The 21,746-nt window shown below is 39.5% G+C and overlaps 1 protein-coding gene across 1 annotated transcript in view; it reads right to left on the bottom strand.

The window, feature by feature from the left end:
• AAK1 (AP2 associated kinase 1) overlaps nucleotides 1–21,746 on the bottom strand; it is a 128,231-nt gene that overhangs the window by 54,623 nt on the left and 51,862 nt on the right. Inside the window, exon 3 of the mRNA XM_081101248.1 lies at nucleotides 6,037–6,155. Coding sequence (XP_080957374.1) covers nucleotides 6,037–6,155 — 119 coding nt within the window. The remainder of the gene's footprint in view (nucleotides 1–6,036; nucleotides 6,156–21,746) is intronic.

Here is a 21,746-nt window from a genome sequence, read left to right as displayed (position 1 = left end):
GTTATTACAACATCTAATAGGCAATTCTGTGTAGTGATGATGTTCAAAATCTAAGGTCATTAGTGAGCAAAAAATGAGCTAGCTGGGAAATATTTTTGCACAAATCTATTATTAACTAGTTTTAATAAATTATTTTGTTTTGGTTTAATAAAAAGTGGGAGAGTAAGAAAAATATGTGGTTCTGTAAGAGTTGCCATACAAATTTGGCAGTTTGTACCACAGAATAGTAACTATCACCACATAGAGATTCATTCCACTGTTTAAAGTAATAAATAAAGTCTCTTGCAATCTGAAATTACATAGCCAAATAAGAGGAAGCCTCACAATATCAAATGAACACAACTGAACCCTGAACATCAAAGTTAAAACTCATTAGAACGTTCCTCTGAATGAAAGATTAAAAATGTAGTTGCCTCAGAAGGTAGACCAAAGGCAGAAATGTGACCATTGCAATTGGCAATGGGGAAGTCGTTGGCGATCCACGCAAGAGCATTTTCAGAGAGGGCATGGAATGGAGGTAAGAATTGAATTGGACTTGCAAAGAATGGGAATTGAATATATAGAGCCAGCAACTACAGATTACTCTTTCAAAACATTATGTGCTGAAGAGAGAAGCAGCACTGAGGAAAAGAATTTTTAGGATGGGAGAGAAATGACCAATGGAGAATGGAAGGAGCCAGGAGAAGAAAGCTGTAAGGCTGCGATAAATGATGGAACAGTCCCATAAGTGGGTAGAAGAGGTGAGGATTCAGAGCACTGTTACAGGGACTGTCTTAGACATGTCTTTCCTGGCAATCAGGAAGAAAATAAAAATGGATATGAATATTGGTTTAAGGCTAGGGAAAAAAATTTGAGTGAGCTCAGATCTACTGTTTTTGGTAGAAAGCAAAATCATCTTCAAGTACATGGGAATGAGAAAGAAGCTTGATGAGCAAAAAGTCTTAGAACAACTGCATTGGATAACAGACAAGAGAGATAATGAAGCAGAAAAGCAGCCTCTAGAGTTCAAGTTTCTCCAAATAGAGAGTGATTTCAGGACTCAAGTTTCATAGGACTATTATTCCCTTTGCTTTTCAGTATTATTATCAACTCTTATGGAGTTGTTTCATTTACACAGTCCTGGAAATAGGAAGAACTGAAGAGAAGTTCTTGGAAAACAAAATGGAGCGGAAGATTATGTCCTCCAAATGTCCACAAGGAGGAATGAAAGACTAATATTTTTACAACTAACATGTTTGAAAAAGAATCAGCAATGTTGCCTGTGACTTTGTATTGCCCAAAGAGGAAAAGAAAGAATCTACAAGAAAAATAAAAAGCATTTGGCAGAGTCAAGAGGAGGTTAAGAGCTATTAGAGGACCCAAACTAGATAATTAACATCTGCAGATGGCATCCTAGAACAGCTTGCCAAGATGTTTGCTGATGAGTTCAAGTCCATCTTTATCTTCAACTGATAACATTCCTGTTCATTTTATCTTCTGCAGAGATTCTGAGATATATCTACCAGAAAAGACCACCTCTTTGGAGGGAGACCATGACTTTTAATGACTTGATGATGCAGCAATAGCTCAGAACTTAGAGTAAAACATCACTGGTTTATATCTGATGGAGAAGATCTGTTTGAATAGTTTGAAATGTAGAAAAGGTCAAGAGAAAATCTTGCTGCAAATTGAAGCTGATTTACATTGACGGTACACTGGCATAAAGCTCCCAGCAGCTGCAGGCCAGAAGATTCCCCAGCTTTCCCTGGCTTTAGTTAAAGGACCAGTCCAAGGCTTACAGAATAGACTGCATATAGAGGTATGGGATGAAATCCACACTGGGGGAGGGCAGGAGGGAGGGAGGTAGGAGGGAAGGAGGAGAGGCAATCTCAATAACTACCTAGTTATTCAGGAAGAGGCAGGACATGGGGAAGATGCTTTGATGCCCTTGGCTACAACTAGCATTTGGAGTATTGGGATAAATACCTATATGGTGAGTGTAAGTCAAAACCTGCGTTTTAGCGTGTGGGGAATGTTCACTTAACTATAGATCAGATCAGTTTATATTACATGATTTTAACAGTGATAAGTCTAAAGAGATTCTGTTGTCATTTCAAACTTTATTTTTAAATTAACACTAAGCAAGATTAATGAAGTACCGACAAACATGATATTAGAAGACCTACTTTATTAAATAGATACCTAAAGTGGTTTATAGTGAGCTTCTTAACTTTCATATTTAACTGCTTTAAGTGCTTAAAAACTTTTTTCACAAACACACACAAAAACTATCATTTGAAAATCAGCCCTTCCTTAAACCCAGATCCTATAGGTTACAAATTTCAGTTTATCTGGGATCCTAATTAATGATGCCTGTGGTACAGAACAGTATTCTCTCCCTAACTTCACATTCCTGTAGCAGAATGCCTACTTAAGAATCTTAAGGCCTTAAAGAAAACAGAGGTCTCGATTCCTAAATACATACCTAAAACCTTTATACTCATGTGCAAGAAAACACAGAAGATAGCATTCTAAACAGCACATCAACAATATCACTCACCTCAAAACAGCAAAAGTGAGTTTTGCATATAACTAACTTCCCTACATTTCTCAAGCTACCCTTCCTTGCAATGTCAGCATCAAACATACAGATTCCTGATTCTTACAGTGCTTACATTTGCGTAAAGTAAGTTTCCAAAAAGGTATATTAACCCGTTTTGACCCTCCATTCAAATATTCAATGTTTTCTGAATTTGAGTCAACATTATTGCTACCTACTTCTAGAATCACACTAGGGTTGCACAGACCCTTTTAATCAAATTTCAGCTTCTTCTTAATTTAAAAGGTGAAGAAAAGCAGTACTAAAGCCTGAAATTAATTTCCCTCTCCCAAAGTTGCTTTGTAAAGGAGTCTTTTGCCTTACTTTTCCTTCTCTATAACTCTAAATTTCCTTTATAACTCTCTTCAAGGAGTGATTCACAGGCATACAAACACTGCCAAGCCCAGTGTAGTAGTGAAAGGAAGAACTCCAGGGCTGGTCCTGGAGTTATAGAAGGCCAAGGTATCTGGGGCCCTTGTGGGTTTACCTACATAAGAAGTCCTAGATATTCTCCTTTCTACACTCAAATGTACTCTCCTTTTCCCAAGTCTTACCATTAATTAATCCTGTACTTACTGAATAGATCTTTAAAGTCATTTAGAGTCTGATTCTAAGTAGTGTGGTCAAATGCTCATATAAATATGAATCAGCTGAGGATTCTGTTTAAAAACAGATTCTAGCCCTGGCTTAGAAACACAAAAAGGGAATCTTTAAAATTGAAATAATAATTGCTTAGTTGAAAATATATGAAATATCTAAATAAGTTGAAAATTATGCCCACACAAATACCTGCACACAGATGTTTATAGCTGCTTTACTCATTACTGCTAAAATGTGGAAGCAACCAAAACAGCCTTCAGTAGGTGATAGGTAAACTGTGATACATCCATACAAAGAAATATTACTCAGCCCAAAAAAATAAATGAGCTATCAAGCCATAAAAAAGACACGAAAAACCTTAAATGCATATTACTGAGAGAAGCCAATCCAAAAAGGCTACATACTGAATCATACTGAATAACTTCAACTATATGAAGTTCTGGAAAAGGCAAACTAAATCAGTGGTTGCCAGGGATTGGGGAGGGGAGATCAAGAATTAGCGATGTCAGCATGTTAGTTAGAAATATAGCAAATCAATCAACTAAAAGTGGTTGCTTGGGACCCTGAAATGGCAAAGGAGGAAAAAACTTGGGGAAATGCTTGATGTTTTTGTAACAAGTTTATTTAGTTCACCTACTCGAGTATTTAAGTTTTTAAAAAAATATAAACAAAATTCAAAACAAAACTCCCACAGCTAATACCTGGCCAGACCAGAACTTGAACCCACATAATTTAATTCCTAATCAGGTCCATTAATTTGTGAGCTCCTATGGGGCCTGTGTCTTCTTAGTTCCTCTACTCCAATGCCTGCTTAGCACAAAGTAAGCCCTCGAACATGTTTATAAATGAGTGGGAGAAAGTTCAAGAGTGGAATTACTTTGCTAACACCAGAAAATGAATGAGAAGGACATTCCAGGCAGAGAAAATAGCAGAAGCAAAGACAGAAAATGAAGTGTGAGAGCTGAGCAAGGAAGGGGCAAGGTGGGAGTAGTAAGCATCCAGAAAACCTATGAAGTGGATAAAGGAAAATACAGTGAGCACAGTCATTCTGAGTTGTGTGGCAAGGTAGTGGGAGAACATTGGTGCCTGTGGACAGTTCCTCATGGCCCTGACTGTATTTATATGAGCCTTAGGGTTTTTTGCTTATTTGTTTTGCAATGATGACAGCAACACATTTCTATCAACAGTTACTTCCCAAATAGTTTCACCTTTCTGAAATTCAAAGTATTACCAGGCTCTCTAAAATTCTGAGTTCCTTCAGTAGCTCAACTACAGTACAACTAGTTACTCTAAGTAGCCACAAAAAGGGCAATCCCACAAGGGGTGGGCAGGGGCAAGCAAAGCCTGGTGGGATTCCTACAATGCCCTCCTCATCCACTTTTTAGGTCTCTTTACAAAAGCATTAAAATCCAGAGCACAAATGAATCATCACCTCTTGATGAACATGCACATCTGTTATTACCATTACTCATACATTAATTTCATCCTAAGTTTATTAAGTATTTACTCTATGTCAAGCAATGCGCTGGAATATAAAGTTTCTGATTTTAAATAACTTACTTTCTGATAGCAGTACTATTTATAAAATAACAAGATAGACAATATAATTGGCATTAACGAAAGTACTGTGGAAACATGATGGAATAAAAGACTATTTACATTTTTTTTTTTTAAATATATTTTATTGATTTTTTACAGAGAGGAAGGGAGAGGGATAGAAAGTCAGAAACATCGATGAGAGAGATACATCGATCAGCTGCCTCCTGCACATCCCCCAGTGGAGATGTGCCCGCAACCCAGGTACATGCCCTTGACCGGAATCGAACCTGGGACCTTTCAGTCCGCAGGCCGACGCTCTATCCACTGAGCCAAACCGGTTTCGGCAAGACTATTTACATTTTTTATGTGTAATCATAAATAGAGGTGAAAGAAGCAACTCCAACAAACTTACATATACCCATCACTCTGCCTTGATCATAATCAATTCATTGCCAATCTTGTTTCTCTTCTAAATCCACTCATTAACTTCAAGATGTCATATTATTTTATCTATAAATATTTTGTCATATACCTCTAATAGACAGGAACTCTTTTTTAAAACATATTAATCTGTATCTTGAAAACTAAGTTTTTAAGATATAATTAACACATAATAAAATGCACAGATCTTAAGGTGCTCAACAATTATATAGGCTTGTGTAACCACTACCCAAAACAAGGTATAAAACATTTCTATGGCCCAGAAAGTTCCCACATGCCCATTTCTAATCAATTTCTTACATCCAGCTAACTGCTTTCTGACTTTTATTACCAAGGATCACTTTTGCCTGTTCTTAGACTTTTATAAATGAAATCACAGAGTAAGAGGTTTCTAGGCCAAAAAAGAGAGAAGCATTCCAGGTGGAAAGAACTACATGTACAAAATAAAAATGTGTGGAAAGATATGTCACAGAATGCTGAAGAGCTCAAGAGAGTTGAAAACTGGATTGGTAACTGATAGAAGACAAGACTAGAAGAAGAGGTTTGCTGAAAAGCTAGGGTTTTCCAGATTAAACTCCACAGTTAATTCTGGGAACCATGTTGTGAAATAAATTTTCCCAATGTCCAAAACTATTTCTCTGACCTAAAAATATAGCTGTTCTTTCAATAGGTCCCTTTCTCTTCAACCCTGCAACTGAAGGTGACCAAGGCAGGAGCAGCATCCTACACCCCAATGCTGTTCATCCCCATGATGTGCAGAGGCCTCTCTGCCACTGCAGGAAAGGGAACAACCCTCTCCCCCCACCTTTATGAGAGGGTACAGTCTCTTCCCACCCCCATTTTACATAAGCAGTCTCAAGTCTGAGGGGCAGCCTTACCATTATCTGGATTTCTCTCTTGCACACTTGGAGATCATACTCATTGTTGACAAACATGCGTTTCAAGGCACATTTCATTCCGTTGCTTGTCCTTACTAGAAACACGATAGCAAATCCACCTGTGTGAGAAACAAACATACAAGTTCTTCTGAGTCATGTTGGAAAAGTCAATGACTATGGTGGCTGCTGTCACTGTTGGTGGTGCTGATGCCACTGTCAACTACTCTTAGCACTGGCCTGGCTTTGAAGGCAATCTTAGATTCCCAGGACTCAGAAGCAATCGGTGGCAGAAATCAGAGAAATTGTTCCTAAACACCAATCTCAGAAGAAAGGAACAATAGCAACTATCTTCAAAAGAACCTACAAATAAACAGATAAACAGATGAAAGGGAAACAACTACTTCCAACTACTGCCCTAGGCACTTCGAGCTCTTAATTCTAACTACAATCCTATGAAGCTCAGTGGTATTTTTCCCTTTAATGCAATAATTACTAGCTGAAGCATTCTTAAATACTTTAAATTTGTTACACCGTAGTGTTCCACAAATCCTTAGAACTCCTAACCTTGTCATCACTCCCCATACACTGTATGAAGTGTTATGTGTAATTGTTAAAAGAGGTAATAGATAGATAAGGTGCTGCACAGCTGTCAAAGTTGAAGGTCTGGGATAGCGGAACCAATACTGGACACTTAGCCATCTGCCTGCTCGTGTACCTTCATAATTTACCTTGAACTATCCTGCGCATTGAGCCTATGTAACAACAACAACAAGTCACTGCACAGAGATAATCACTAATTGGATGAAGGAGAATGCAGAGGGAAGTCATCAGTACGGGAACTTGAGTTGAAGTTATGGCATTGGTTTGGGGCTAACAGCCACATGCAAAATTAGTAGAGCAATCATGATTATAGAGATCTCAGGCCTGAGACAGGACTTGGGTCTTCACTGCCACTCTAGTTCCTCTGAAGCCCAGCTGCACTTCAGCACCTGTTTGTTGATGTTCACAGAATTTCCTGTTGCATCTTTACAATAATTATTCCTTTTTAAGTCAGCTTGCGTAAGTTTCTGTTCCTTACAACCAAAGAGAGCTTTAATCATAAAGCACTGTTGCATGTTAAAATACACACATAATTCCATGTTAAAAAATTTTAATGGGTTCAAATGTTCCAATGTATTTTGATAATGATTTACTGGAAACTGCATGTTTGTATATTTCCTGTCACTATGTTCTTCTTCAGTATTCAGATAAACATAAAATTTACCAAATAATCTTTTCTTTATTTATTGTCTAAAGTTTTACATATGTCTCCTTTTTCCCCGCTTGACCCCCCACCCCCAGTAATCTTTATTTTTTCTAAATATTTTTTATTTTTCAATTACAGTGACATGTAATTTTATATTAGTTTCAGGTATAAACCCTTTGTTTAGACATTTATATAACTTATGAAATAATCACCCAAATTAATCTTTAATTTCCACTGTCATCTCTTTAATCTTTGTACTTCAATAACATTTTTCATTTTCTCCTAATACTTTAAATTACACTTACACTGTTCAACTGTCAATTGTAATTCTAGAATTTTGAGTATTTACAAAAAGAGATTTTTAACCCTCATATGCACTTATAAAGAGAGACCTTATCACACACTCACCCCCAAAAATGTCAATGCTAAGATGCAAATTTTTTACAATTTAATTTTTCAATATCTGAAATTTTCTTATTATAAATATGTACATTTAATAAAGTGCTATTTTTCTCCCCCACCCTTCAAAAAAATCTATTAAAATTCATGATGTGTCTTAAAATCAAGAACTGAGGAAAACGATAGTATAAAGTATAAAATTTCAATGTATATTCATATCTATTTTGTGAATAGTATAAGTTGTGTTTCATTTTATAGATATTTTGAATTTTGAAAAAAAAATCACAGAACTACAGATTTTATACCAGTAGTGCCTGTAGAGAACATTAAGTTCAAGCATTTTGCTTTATGCGTAGAGGAACCTATTAAGGCTTAGGAGTCCCATGGCTAGTTATGGGCAGAACCTGGAACAGTGTCAACCTCCTGATTGTCCAAAATATGTTCTTTCCAGTTCATGTACCTTAGAGAAAACTGTGCAATCTCCCGTTAGTGCTGCAGAACAAAAATTGGGAATGGCTATTTCCTGCAGTTCTGTGATGCATGGCACCACTAAAGAACAAGGCTGTCCTTGCAGAAGCAAGTTAATGATGCAGCAATTTGATGTAACTGCCACCAGGTGGGGGCAGTGTTGTTTTCTTCACCAGGTAGCAAGATGACCTTTCCAGCCAAGACTGAAGAAATGAGTCAGATGCCTACCACACAATTTAGGCAAGCACAACTGGTTGCGAAGAGCCAGCCCAAATTCTCAAAGCCCATGAACTTCATAAATCTAAAGGCAGAGCAATAAACCATTATGCCTAATAGAGACAAAACTATTTTATTAAGCATCTATGCCCATACAAGGGCCTATTTGCAGGTGAGAAGCATATAAATCACCGTTCCTTGACTGTGAGATCAAAATCAAAGCCTGAAAGGACTGCCAATAGAAAAATCTTGGCCAATATGACTGAGGAGTTGACCAAATAGAGATGTAAGTTCCTAGAACAGGGGTCCTCAAACTACGGCCCACGGGCCACATGCAAATACAAATATTCTATTTGTTCCCGTTTTGTTTTTTTTACTTCAAAGTAAGATATATGCAGTGTGCATAGGAATTTGTTCATAGTTTTTTTTTTAAACTATAGTCCGGCCCTCCAACGGTCTGAGGGACAGTGAACTGGCCCCGGTTTAAAAAGTTTGAGGACCCCTGTCCTAGAAGGTAGAGGGGATATAGCATTACTCAAGATACGTCTCCAGTACACATGGACCAGGGTTCAGGCCACTGCAGAAGAAGGCAGCTATATGACTGTTAATAGAGATGCTCGTTTCAGATTGAGTTGCATCACAAGAGCTTGATTAAATGGAAAAATTTTAAGCTGAGGTGGGGATGGTTTGAACACAGGTAAGAACTGTTAACATTCAATAGAGCCTGGGTCACTCTCTCTGCCTACCAGCATTTTCTAAAATACTGAAATAATCTCCATGGTTTTACTGGAATAAATTTTTTGGATAATCCATGAATTTATTGAATCACAAAAGGAAAAAGGACTTGATCCATTTTGTGAGGCAAGCAAGTAAAACAGGCAAGGTAACTGTGGCACATACACACTTTTGCCTATGATATATATGGGAATATTTTTTTTACTTCCACAGAGAAACATGTTTCTTCCCACTTTCCCTAAAATATATAGCACTCTTGGTCTAACTTTCTCCTAATTTTTGATAATGTAGATAAGTGCTTTCTACTCACTATGATAGATATTTTGTCTGTTTGGTTCCCTGCTGTATAATCATGTCCTAAACATAAAGAGGGCACTCTAAAATGAATTAACTTTCCTCTTAATGTTACTGTAGAGAATAGAAAAGGCTACAGAGTGTGGTGGAGACTGTGGGAAACTAAAGCATATGGCCCACAAAAAACAACAGCTACTACACAACTTGAGGCACTTGTTGCCATGTAGGAATATGGACCCAGTTTTGTCATATCTGCTCACTTCTAAAGAAAAACTGAAAAACAAACAAACAAAAAAAGATAAACTGGGAACACAAAACTTTATGTGCAATCTCCAGTTTTAAACACTGGCAACTAGTCATATTTTAAATAAATGATGGACAGGCCGACACTACAGAGGCTAAAGAAAACACATTTGGAAGGCTTTAAAGAGTCTCTGAGCCTACAGTCTTCTACCTCTGATCTAGTCCAACCCTGTCATTTCACTGATGGATAGAGGGGAAGTGACACAACCAATGTTACACAGAATTAAAAGATGACTTGCAAATACAATCCGGGGGGAAAAAAATATATATATATATATATATATATGTATATATATATATATATGTATATATATATATATATATATATATATATATACACATATATGCTCATATATTGGTTATCACAGTTCTTGTCTTTCTTCCCTTAAGAGGAGTTTATGGAATTTCCCCCCTATCCCCCACCCAGCATTTGTATATGGCTTTATACTTTCTTAAAGGCATTTCAAAATAAATGATTTCATTTATAATCCACAATAACTAAATGGGGTAGGTGAGCTACCTATTGTCCCCATTTCCCAATAGGAAAGAGATATAGAGAGATTAAGCTCCTTTCACAAGAACACAAAGAGCTAGTTAGTTAGTGGTAGAGCTCAGAATAGATCCCTCATCTTTTAAAATCAACTTCATGTGTGATACAATGCACTCTCTTAAGTGTACAGTTTGACACATTTCCACAACATTCTTGCAAACATCACTACAAAGAATTCCTCATGCTTACTTGTAGGCATCCACTCCCTCCTTCTCACACCATCCTATACTAGTATAATAAAAGCCTAATATACTAAGTGTCCGGTCAAACAGTTGGCATAATATGCTAATGATATGCTAAGGCCATTCAACTGCTCACTATGATGTGCACTGACCACCAGGGGGCAGACGCTCCAACCGGTAGGTTAGCTTGCTGCAGGGGTTCAGCCGATTGGGACTGGGTAAGACGGGCCAAACACGCCCTGGAGCCCTCCTATGGTCCCTCCCTGGCTGGCCAACCTGCCGTGTTTCTCCCCGGCCCCGATCATGCACCGGTGGGGTCCCTAGGCCTGGCCTGCGCCCTCTCGCAATCGGGACCCCTTAGGGGATATCAGAGAGCCGGTTTCGACCCGATCCCGCAGGCCAGGCCGAGGGAACCACTGGTGCATGAATTTGTGCACTGGGCCTCTAGTCCAGTGATGGTGAACCTTTTGAGCTCTGCGTGTCAGCATTTTGAAAAACCCTAACTTAACTCTGGTGCCATGTCACATATAGAAATTTTTTGATATTTGCAACCATAGTAAAACAAAGATTTATATTTTTGATATTTATTTTATATATTTAAATGCCATTTAACAAAGAAAAATCAACCAAAAAAATGAGTTCGCATGTCACCTCTGACAGGCATGCCATCACTGCTCTAGTCTCATATAACTTCTGACCTGCTTTCTGTTCTATAGATTAATTTTGCTTGCTCTAGAATAAATGGAACCATATAGTATGCACTCCTGTGTCTGGCGTCTTTCAGCATAAATACTTCTTAAATTCATCTTTATTGTTACATGTGTCAGTATTTTAGTTTTTTAAACTACAGATTAGTATTCCATTGTATAGATTTTCCACAATTATTATTTCTAGCTTTTGGCGATTACTATAAATAAAATGTTCTCCACAGTGGTAGTACCATTTCACACTCCCAACAGCCACATGTGAGAGTTTGGGTTGTTCCATATTCTCACCAACTCTTGATACTGTCGGCCTTTTTATTTTAGCCATTCTTGTGGTATTTCTTTGTGGTTTTAAGTTGCATTTTATCATAGATCCTTCATCATTTAAATTCCTAGGATTAGCTGCTCCCACCATTTTTGTGATAAAGGGCTTTAATAAGCATCGGGTCATGGGAGTCACCAATGAAATTACTGAGATCATCTGGACTTCTCCCTCTCAAGCAAAGATGACAGAAGTGCCTCCTTCTCTCCTGACAGAAGAATGCAAGTGAGAATTTGTAATACATAGAGGGGGGGATTATAATCTCTAAAATCTCTCCCAACTCTGACATCAAGAGATCATGGTCATCAGCATCATTACCATGACTGAACCTTTTAAAACAAAACCTCCTCAGGAGCCTGCTCATGATACTCAATACCATATCAGCAATGGGGCTTTTGAAGAACTAAGTGTAGTACCTCTCCTGGCTTGGTCTCAAACACTGATGCATGCTAGATGATACCAGACCCCAGGGGCAGTTCCGAAGGAATCAAGACATCAGTGACTTCCACTTACTAGCAGCAAGGAAAAGTGAGGGATGGGGGAAGTGAGGTGAACAGGAAGGAAAGAAAAACAGCAAACTGATTATCTGAGTAGCAATGTGCACAGAGATGAGAAACAGCTGGGAAGACAAAGAGAATGATTAGACCATGAGACAAAGAAGCCCATCATGGTGCTGAGGCAGGGTTTCTGGATTTGCTGCCAAAGAAGTTTTGGTGGATATTTTAAAATTGGGCCTAGATTCTAGGCATTAAAATCTGCTGCCTGCTTATTTACAGCAGGTTAAAGAAAACTTCCTTTGCTAACATCAGCCCCATCTACACCTTTAGGAATAGCTTCCACTTATCTGAGATAAAAGGAAAAACCAACCAAAGAAGGCAGACGATACTAAAATGAGAGAAAACAGCCAGACCCATAATCTGGCCCCCATCTTCCACTTTGTTTCTCTTTTAGAATAAGGTTTAACCCAGTGAATGTTTACTTAATGCAGTTTCTCTTTGAATCACAGGAGGAGAAATGAGCATAAAATAAAATAGCATTCTGAGGTTTTTCTAAACAATCAGATGGAGAATCCGTTACAGTACAATTTACCTGGAAGATATAAAAGAAGGGGCAACACTGGACAAATTATGGATCTCTTTGGCCTCTAATTCCTCAACTTCAGAAATTAAGACTAAATTATTGCTTTTAAAACTCGGTTCCTCAGAGCTCTAGGATTACAGGAGGTATGTACTTCACTGCCCCCATGATGAAAAAATGACTCCACTTAAGGATAGGGCTCTGCACACAGCTTCCTTTTATCTATTTAATATTAATTCTGAAAAAGATGCTAGGACAAAAAGGGGGAGAGAACGCCTCTTTAAAGAAGAAGAAAAAAGTACACAAAGAATAGTCTGTAGCGCTATACAAAAGTATTTTAAAGAAAAAAGGACAACACCACTGCAAGTCATGCAAACAGCCCTTATCACACACCTCCTGCAGACATACATGTGTGGAGGCAGCTTCTGGGAAGGGTGGGCTGTGGCACTACATCCCTTTTATATTGAGACTATGTAGCATTCCTTTAGAGTCCACAGGTTCAGGCAAGCCACAAGCTCTCTGAGGCCCTGTCCTCTCACAATAAAAGGCCATTGAGATCTATCTCAGCTTTTGGAGGATTACATGATAAGCAAAGCACTGAGCACATAGGAGACGTGTGATGAATCCCCTAGGTATTCCCTCCTTACGTCCGCTCCTACCCCCCAAAAAATCCTTTGTATTTGTATGACACTTATCATAAAGTTCTCAATCTGGAATATCTTCTTGAGATCAAGGGCAAAAACCCAAATGCCTATAGCCAGACAGATCATCTAAAGGAGGGATACAGTCCAGGTATAACACAATATATGCAGGGAGTCTGGTGACATGGACTCACTGGCCAGGGAGCACTGGAGACTGTGCAAACCAGATACGCACACCTTAGCTCATGAGGAGCCGTTTGTCAACATCAGTCAACTTTGGCCAGGGTGGAATTTGGGCCGAGGGTTGCCCTGTTTTTTGATTTTCAGGAGAAGCTGAATTTTTAGGTAAAACCTCCTGATTTTTAAATCCAGGCAACAAACTTTCAAAAAAATCTGTTGCCTATTTCTATGCTAGGACTGTACTAGACAGCCCTGCTCCAATCTTTATGGGAACCTTGTGAAGTAAGCAGGGCATGTATTATAACCTCCGCTGTATTGGGAAACTGAGGCACAGCGAAAGCCTCAGTGGCCTCCTGCGTATTGCCACGCAGTGACAGGACCAGGGCTCAAATCCAGACGTACCAACCCCTGGCTCTCATCTTGGTCCACTCTCTCCTACTGCCGTCCCCTCCCGTAGCAGCGCACCATGCAGGCACGTCTCCACTACCAGGGAAGGTAAGAGCTGAGACACAGTGAGCGGCACGGGAGGCTGACCACAGCTTCACCTCTCTAGCTGACCAGGTGGAACAGAGTCCTCTGCACAGTGAGGACTTGAGCGCACTGTCCGCAGTGTCTGTGAACTCCCATAGGCAGTGACAACCAAGAGGCTGACAGACACCCACCTACGATATATTCATATTGAAGACACTGCCAAAAGTTTCAGAAGAAACAAAAATTTTCAAAACTTCAGAACAGATGGCAAGGAGCAAAGCAAAGATTTCACAGGAGAAAAGGTCAATCTGAAGCATTCATCGCAGTGGGAACTTGGGGTTTGTTTTTTAACAGTCATCTCTCCACACTTGCCTCAAATTAAAAATCATCATGTGCCAGCTCCTTCTGGGGAGCATGTAAAGCAGTCCTTGAACACCCAGATGGGGGATGACTTGAGGTATTCAACTTCCTCTCTTCCCATCAGGAGCTGTGGGCACAAGCCAGAGACTGGCAAACTCTGGCAGTGGAACAGAAGCACCAATGAAATCCAATGAAGGCCACAGCCCAGACTGAACATGGGCATTGGTTCTTCCTTTCCAGGATGGTAATAACTGGGGAGCATTTCCAGTTCAAGGTGGTGAGCAAGAGTATTTAAAAAAAAAAAAAGACATTTCCAGGGAAGTCACCTGCCTGCCTGGAACAAAAGGTTAGAGTTTCAAGAAGTCGAGTTGGCTCACACACACCAAAAGCTTGTGAATTACTGCCCACAGAACCACTGCAAATTGGGCCTGGCCTGTCAACAGCTAAGACCCACCAAAGGAGGGCCTTTCCCAGAGCTCCCTGGCCCACATTCCCTGTACCGTTACCATGGGGGTAACTTTCTGGCAAATAAAGAGAGAAATGATCACAGGCATCAGTAGGGCCATAATCTTTGTTCACTTAAATTCACTGAGTAGCTTCCCCACGTCAGACTAAGCCATCTTCTATTCTCTGCAGTGAGGGTGATCTTTTAAAAACAGAAACTGAGTACCATCCCCCTATTTGAAACTCCTTAGTGGCTTCTCGCCCCTCTCAGAGTAAAGCTCCAAATGCTGACGATGGGAAGCAAGGCCTTATGTGATAGGGTGTGATCTCTCTCTCCAGCGTCATTCAAACACAACAGCTTTTCACAGCTCACTCTGTTCCAGCCACAATCATCATCTTTCTTCCTCAATGTTGCTTATATCCCACCCTTCCTAAGGATTTTTGTGCACGCTTCTCCCTTTGCCCTCTTCACCTCATTCTTGGACTGACCATCTCCTCTCCTATTCCCTTGTTATACACAGCACCCTATATGTTTCCTTCAGGGCATCTCAGGAGTATATTCAATATTTAGGTGGGTAATCCCTAGTTTGGTGCCTTATTTCCCTAAACCCTCCCTGGAAACTGCACAAGGACAAGGACAATGACTAACTCACTGTGGCCTCTGTCATCCAGCACAGTGCCTACTAAGAAAGGCACTCAAGTGTTTGTTACACAGTGTATGTGCCTAGTACTATAAAAAATACCCCCCAAAAAACAAAATAACAAAAAAACACTATACAGCTCTGGCCAATGTGGCTCAGTTGGTTGAGCATCATCCATGCACCGAAAGGTTGCTGGTTTGATTCCTGTTCAGTGCACATACCCAGGTTACAGGTTTGATCCCTGGTCAGGGTGTGTATGGGAGGCAGCTGATCAATCAATATCTCTCTCTCTCTCTCTCTCTCTCTCTCTCTCTCTCTCTCTCTCTCTCCTCCCCTCTCTCTCTCTCTCTCTTTCTCTCTCCCCCCCTCTATCTCTCTCCTTCTCTCTCCCCCTCTTCCTTTCCTCCCTCCCTTCCTCTCTCTCTCTCTCAAATCAATAAAAAAAAAAATTTTTTTAAGCCAAAACAAAACACTAGAGTCTCAGCCTTTCAGAAGGTTAGAATCCAGTTTGGGACAGAAGTGACACATTTTGTGAGAAGGGCCCTCCATGATAAGGTAGTCTACCCTTCAGAGAAAAACCCAGCACACTGAGAGCTGTGTGAGACTGGAGCCCACTGGACGACATCCTGGGACAATATGTGCAAGGTACAGCTTTATGGAGAGCTTTACAGAAATCTCTGTGCTGTCGCAGAGTGCCACTTGTTCTATGTGCAATCCCTTCTTTTAAAAATAACACTTGAGCTGGATATAAAAACACTCTTCAGTTGAGAAGGAAAAGAAATCAAACACCGCAATGCTCAATCCTGCATCGATCCCTCACCTGAAGGAGTGGAGAGTCTCTTGGACACAGACTATCTCAGCCCCCTAAGCCCCGGTGCCAGCAATCTTCTAATAAGTGGTGTGCACACAAATAGAACAGCTGAGGTCAGCCAGAGGGTGTGGCATCCATGCCCAGAGGTCAGCCCCCCACAGCAAACACCCAAGCTCTGGCTCTAATCATTTCCACCAAGACTTGATGTGTGTTACTGGTCCACGTTCTCCCAAGGAGAATTGGGGTTTTAACAAAGCCAAAGCTTGGCTGGCATTCTCCTGACTCTCAACTTTTAATTCCAGAGCACTCCACTTTAATGTCATGCTTCAAAGCTTTCTTCGTTTTCTACACTTACTGCTTTTGCAATAAGATCAGGTCAACTAGCTGTATTCCAGAAAGAGCATCCTGTTCCAAAAAGAACATTTACTAGTGTGGTGATATGAGCTTAGCAGCCCCGTTAAAAGCTGTGACTTCTGCCCTAATAAGATATGCACTGGCATCAAAGGTATATAAGTTTCCAACAGTTTAGGTTTTGTTAGAACTGGTCTCTGAACACAACTGCTTTCCTAATCTGCCACAACCCTCCTAGTTGTCAGATAAGTTGAGTTCTCATCCTGAAATGCAGGAAGAGAACTCATGCTTCAAAGCTTACTTCGGTTTCTGACTTACTGCTTTTGCAATAAGATCAAAACATTTTCTCAGCACCCAATTGTTAATTCCAGAGCATTCCAATTTAACTTCATGCTGAAGTCTTTCCTCTGAGGTTCAGGATATCTGATTGTACTGCCTATCACCATCACTGACCAACCCCTAGGTGAGTGATGGCGAACCTATGACACACGTGTCAGAGGTGACACGCGAACTCATTTTTTTGGTTGATTTTTCTTTGTTAAATGGCTTTTAAATATATAAAATAAATATAAAAAATATAAGTCTTTGTTTTACTATGGTTGCAAATATCAAAAAATTTCTATATGTGACACGGCACCAGAGTTAAGTTAGGGTTTTTCAAAATGCTGACACGCCGAGCTCAAAAGGTTCGCCATCACTGCCCTAGGTCATGCTCCCTCACCTAGTACTTGTGCACCAGTTCAAAATCTCTCCCCCATCCCAAATCCTGCCATCACCCAAGGTGATTTCACTGGGTCTTAATAATTCTATCCCCTAAACCTCTCTAGAATCCATCCCTTCTACACCATCCCTGGTGCTCCTTCAAACTCTCCTCTTTTCTTACCAGAAGAACTAAAATAGAGTCCTAACTTTCCATGTCTTAGATCCTTTCTCTTCTAAAATTCGTATCTAATAACTACTCTTAAAAACATTCATTGGTTCCCCAAAGCCAGAAAAAAATCAAATTCCTTAACACAGCAATGCATAAGAACATTTATTTTTCCCCACTTTGTTATGAAAAATTTCAAACACACAGTAACATTGAAAAGATCATACTTGCAAACATCCATATACCCACCACCTAAGTTTACAATTGTTAACATGTTTACAATTTATCAGACTTGTTTTATCACATATTTATCATCCATGTAAACATCAACTCATCTTATTTTTTATGCATTTCCAAGTAAGCTATAGACCTCAGTGGACGTCACCCTAATTCTTCAGCATGCACTATCTTTAACAGTGTTCAGAGTTCATGGTTCTTTTGGGGAGAAGGGTAGAAATAAATTATATTTATAGTGAAATGTACAAATCTTAAGTATATTGCTGGAAGAGGTTTTTTAACTGAATTTATTGGGGTGCTATTTGTTAATAAAATTGTATAGGTTTCAGGTGTACAAGTCTATAATACATCAACTGTATTATGTGTTCACTCACTATGGATAAGGTTTTTGGTGTGTTTTTTTTTAATCCTCACAGGAGGATACTTTTTCCATTGATTTCCAGAGAGCGTGGATGGAAGCTAGGAGGGAGGGAGGGAGGGAGAGGGAGGAAGAAACATTGATGTGAGAGAGAGACACGATTGGTTTTCTATTGCACACGCTCCTACCGGGGCTGGGGAACCTGCTACCTTGACTGGGAATCGAACCTGCAACCCTTCAGTCTGAGGGCTCTAACCACTGACCAAACCAGCCAGGGCACCATGGATAAGTTTTGATAAATACTTACCTTCAAGTAACCCAGACCTCTATGAAAACATAAAGCCTTTCCATCACACAGAAAGTTCCCTCATGGTCCTTTTCAGATAATCCCACCCTCATATCCGAGGCAAGCACTGTTTTAAGTTTTTTCATCTATTACTAGTTTTGCCAGCTTTAGAACTTCATATAAATGGAATCCTACAATATGTACTTTGAAATGTAAGGATCTTTTACTCATCATAATTGTTTACATTGTTGAGTACATAGAGTAGTTTGTTACTAATATTTCATTATTTAAATAAATCTGTTTATCCTTTCAGGCATTTGGGTTATTTCAAACTTGGAGCTATTATGAAAAAAGTTCTATGTGCATTCTTGTACAAGTCTTTTTGTATCATGTTTTCATTTCTCTTGGGTAAATGCCTAATACACCAGGTTATAAGTGCTGGGCCACTGGGTAGGTGTATATTTAATCTTATTAGAAATTTCCAGACCTTTCTCCAAAGTGGTTCATTTTATACTCCCACCAACAATGTATGACAATTCTAGACCTTTAGAATCTGAATACTGCCCCGTCCTGGCCCAAACCCATCTCCTAATGCTCTCTCTTCCTCTCCCACCAAGCTTTCAGAACTTGAACCTTTTTGCTGCTTTACATTCAGGAGATTTATGCACACTATTCCCTCTGACTACAATTTCTTGTCCCAGTCTTCTGCTTGATAAAAGGAGTTTAAAATTGTTAAAATAATGCCTCTTCTGTGAAGTGTACTCTTTCTCTGACAATCACCCCCAGGCTTTCATACTATGGTACAAATTTAGTCAGTTCCTCTATTATTACACTTATCATAATGCATTATGACTTATCTGTGATATGCTAATCTCTCCACCTAATAGGCTAAGTCAAAGGGGGAGCTACTCTTTTCTGCCCTGGTAGACATGACAATTGTTGTTATCATAATACTTTATAATATATGATACTTTTAAAAGTATTTTATATAAAATATATCATATATAGGGTGTCCCAAAAGTATATACACACACTTTGAATAATCATAAAGGCAGTGTTTATTAAAACACATTTCATTTTCAAAATTGAGCTATCAGTTATTACAGTGTATATACATTTTTTGGGACATCCTGTATACTTTTATGATACTTTCATATTATCATTAAATGCCAGTTTAAAGACTTTAAATACTGTGAAACCTTAAGGACAACATTCTACTTTGTTTTTTAGGTGGAGCACTTGAAAAATGAGTCCCCAAAGAAAATTAAAAAGACAAGAAGAGCTTCTTATTTCTCTTGGAATCCTCAGGGCTAACACAGTACTTGGTACATGGTAGATGATTAATAGCTAATAATGTTGTTTCCCTGCTTATAATTCTCTAGCTCTCAACCACCTAGAACAGTGGTTCTCAACCTTCCTAATGCCGCGACCCTTTAATACAGTTCCTCATGTTGTGGTGACCCCCAATTTCACTGCTACAAATTGAACATAATTAAAGCATAGTGATTAATCACAAAAACAATATGTAATTATATATGTGTTTTCCGATGGTCTTAGGGGACCCCTATGAAAGGGTCGTTCGACCCCCAAAGGGGTCGCGACCCACAGGTTGAGAACCGCTGACCGAGAATATAAAATCCCAACCTAATTTGGCATGCAAGGCGCATCGTAACCTGGAGCCCATATTGAACTGAGTGCCAGAACAGCACTCTCCAGTGTGTTTTGCTTACATTCTCTATCTAGAATGCCTACTATCTCTTTAATTAGTAAACTTGTAACTGTTAAGTCCAAGTGCAGCTCAAACCAGGACTGCAATGTGAACTTTCACCTACAGAATGCCCATCTCCACACTACTTTCTTACTCTGATTATACCTCACTTGTCTGAATACCAGTCTTTCTCACTAGGAGTATATTATCTCAGAGGACAAAGATTTTATTTTATTTTTATTTATTGTAGGAAACATATTGGTCTAATTTACCATATCCTTCACCCCACACTGAAATAATGATTAGATAATGTTATCAAGTGACGCCTTTCTCCTCGCCACTGCTAGCTGGACCAGGAATGGGCAACTGGCACACATTCTCCATTGAGAATCCAAGTGACAACCTCAGGAACTATAATCAGATGGTGTTGCACAGCCAAGTAGGCTAGACTGGTGGCTACTGTCAGTCACGTGCATGCTCACAAATAAGCAGAGACGAGTGTTCTCCAAAAAGGCAAGAGAATGGGGTAGACACTGGAAGAAGCTGTAATCCGAGACTATGAGGCTCCAAGGAGAGACAGACGGAAGAGCCACCTGATAACTTTCCAATTCTCACAAAATCCAGCTTCACTTCCTGCTGTTGGGTTCTGGAAAACTCCCCTGTATTCATCCAACAAATTCCTTTTTACTTACTCTAATCTGAATTAAATTTCTGTTTTTTGCACCCAATAACCCTAAGACACTTTGTACCAATATGTTTATAGAATACAGATGCTTTGATTCTAATAATTCTAACCATTATAGGCTCTTTTAACAGAAAGCACCTAGAACACGGTGTTAAAACAGAGTATTAAAAATTGCACTTGAAGAGTGAGAATTTTTAAGTTAAGAAACTAGGTTTACATTAAAATAGAACCTGCATTACTATATAAAGATCTACATAAGAGAGTGGTCAAAAATCTACTTGGGAAAGTAGAGTCACAAGAAACCTGAACAGAGGACAAAGTCTGCATTGCAGTGTTTCTTAAGCTCATAGATCAGGATTAGGGAATGGGGAAGACAAAATCCCCAGCACTCATTTCCTCAGGAATGTCTTGAAGATGGTTTTACCTGGGATTATCAGAACGTAATCATAAAGAAGAGGTTTTAGTCCTCAAATGGGAGGGAACAGTTCGAGTGAAAAATGAACTCAGCCATGGACAAACCTGGAGAGGCCTGTCAAGAAGGCAAGTCTCCAAAAGGACCAGGAGCATAACAGCAACAACCAATCCACTGAAGTACACGTGGGGAAAACATCCTATGCCTTTGGTGTAAAACCAAGGTCAAGACTATGGTGAGCAGAGTGAGGCCCTTGCCATAGGCACAAAAAGACAAAGTCAGTAGTACTGATTTTTCCTTTTGACTCAGGCTGCAGTATGGCTGGGCACAGAGCTGTTAAAGTGATCCTGACATTATTTTAAATTCTGATATTTTGTTCATCATGGTTTCTTGCACTCATTTTTATTTTTACATAGTGCATGCAATATTATTTATATTGATCACTAAGTTTTTGGGTGCCCCCTTAAATTCTGCACTTGAAGTGAGTATCTCACTCTAGTCCCAAACCCATGAGAAACTGCTGTATGCACAGTAGAGAAATCTACCCAAGCATCACTGTTCATGTTGTCCTTCCACTCTGCTCCATGGAAGACCCAAGAGATTAAGACATTCCTCAGGGGTGGGGAACAGAAACTCAATGGGTGCCTCAAAAAAGTGGGGTTGGGCCCGGCCAGCATGGCCCAGTGGTTGAGCATCAACCTATGAACCAGGAGGTCGCAGTTCAATTCCTAGTCAGGGCACATGCCAGGGTTGCAGGCTTG

This window comes from Myotis nattereri (genome assembly GCF_964212035.1).
Source record: "Myotis nattereri genome assembly, chromosome: 10".
NCBI lineage: Eukaryota > Metazoa > Chordata > Mammalia > Chiroptera > Vespertilionidae > Myotis > Myotis nattereri.
Note: the sequence above shows the minus strand (reverse complement) of the source record. Positions and strands in the feature narration are given on the sequence as shown.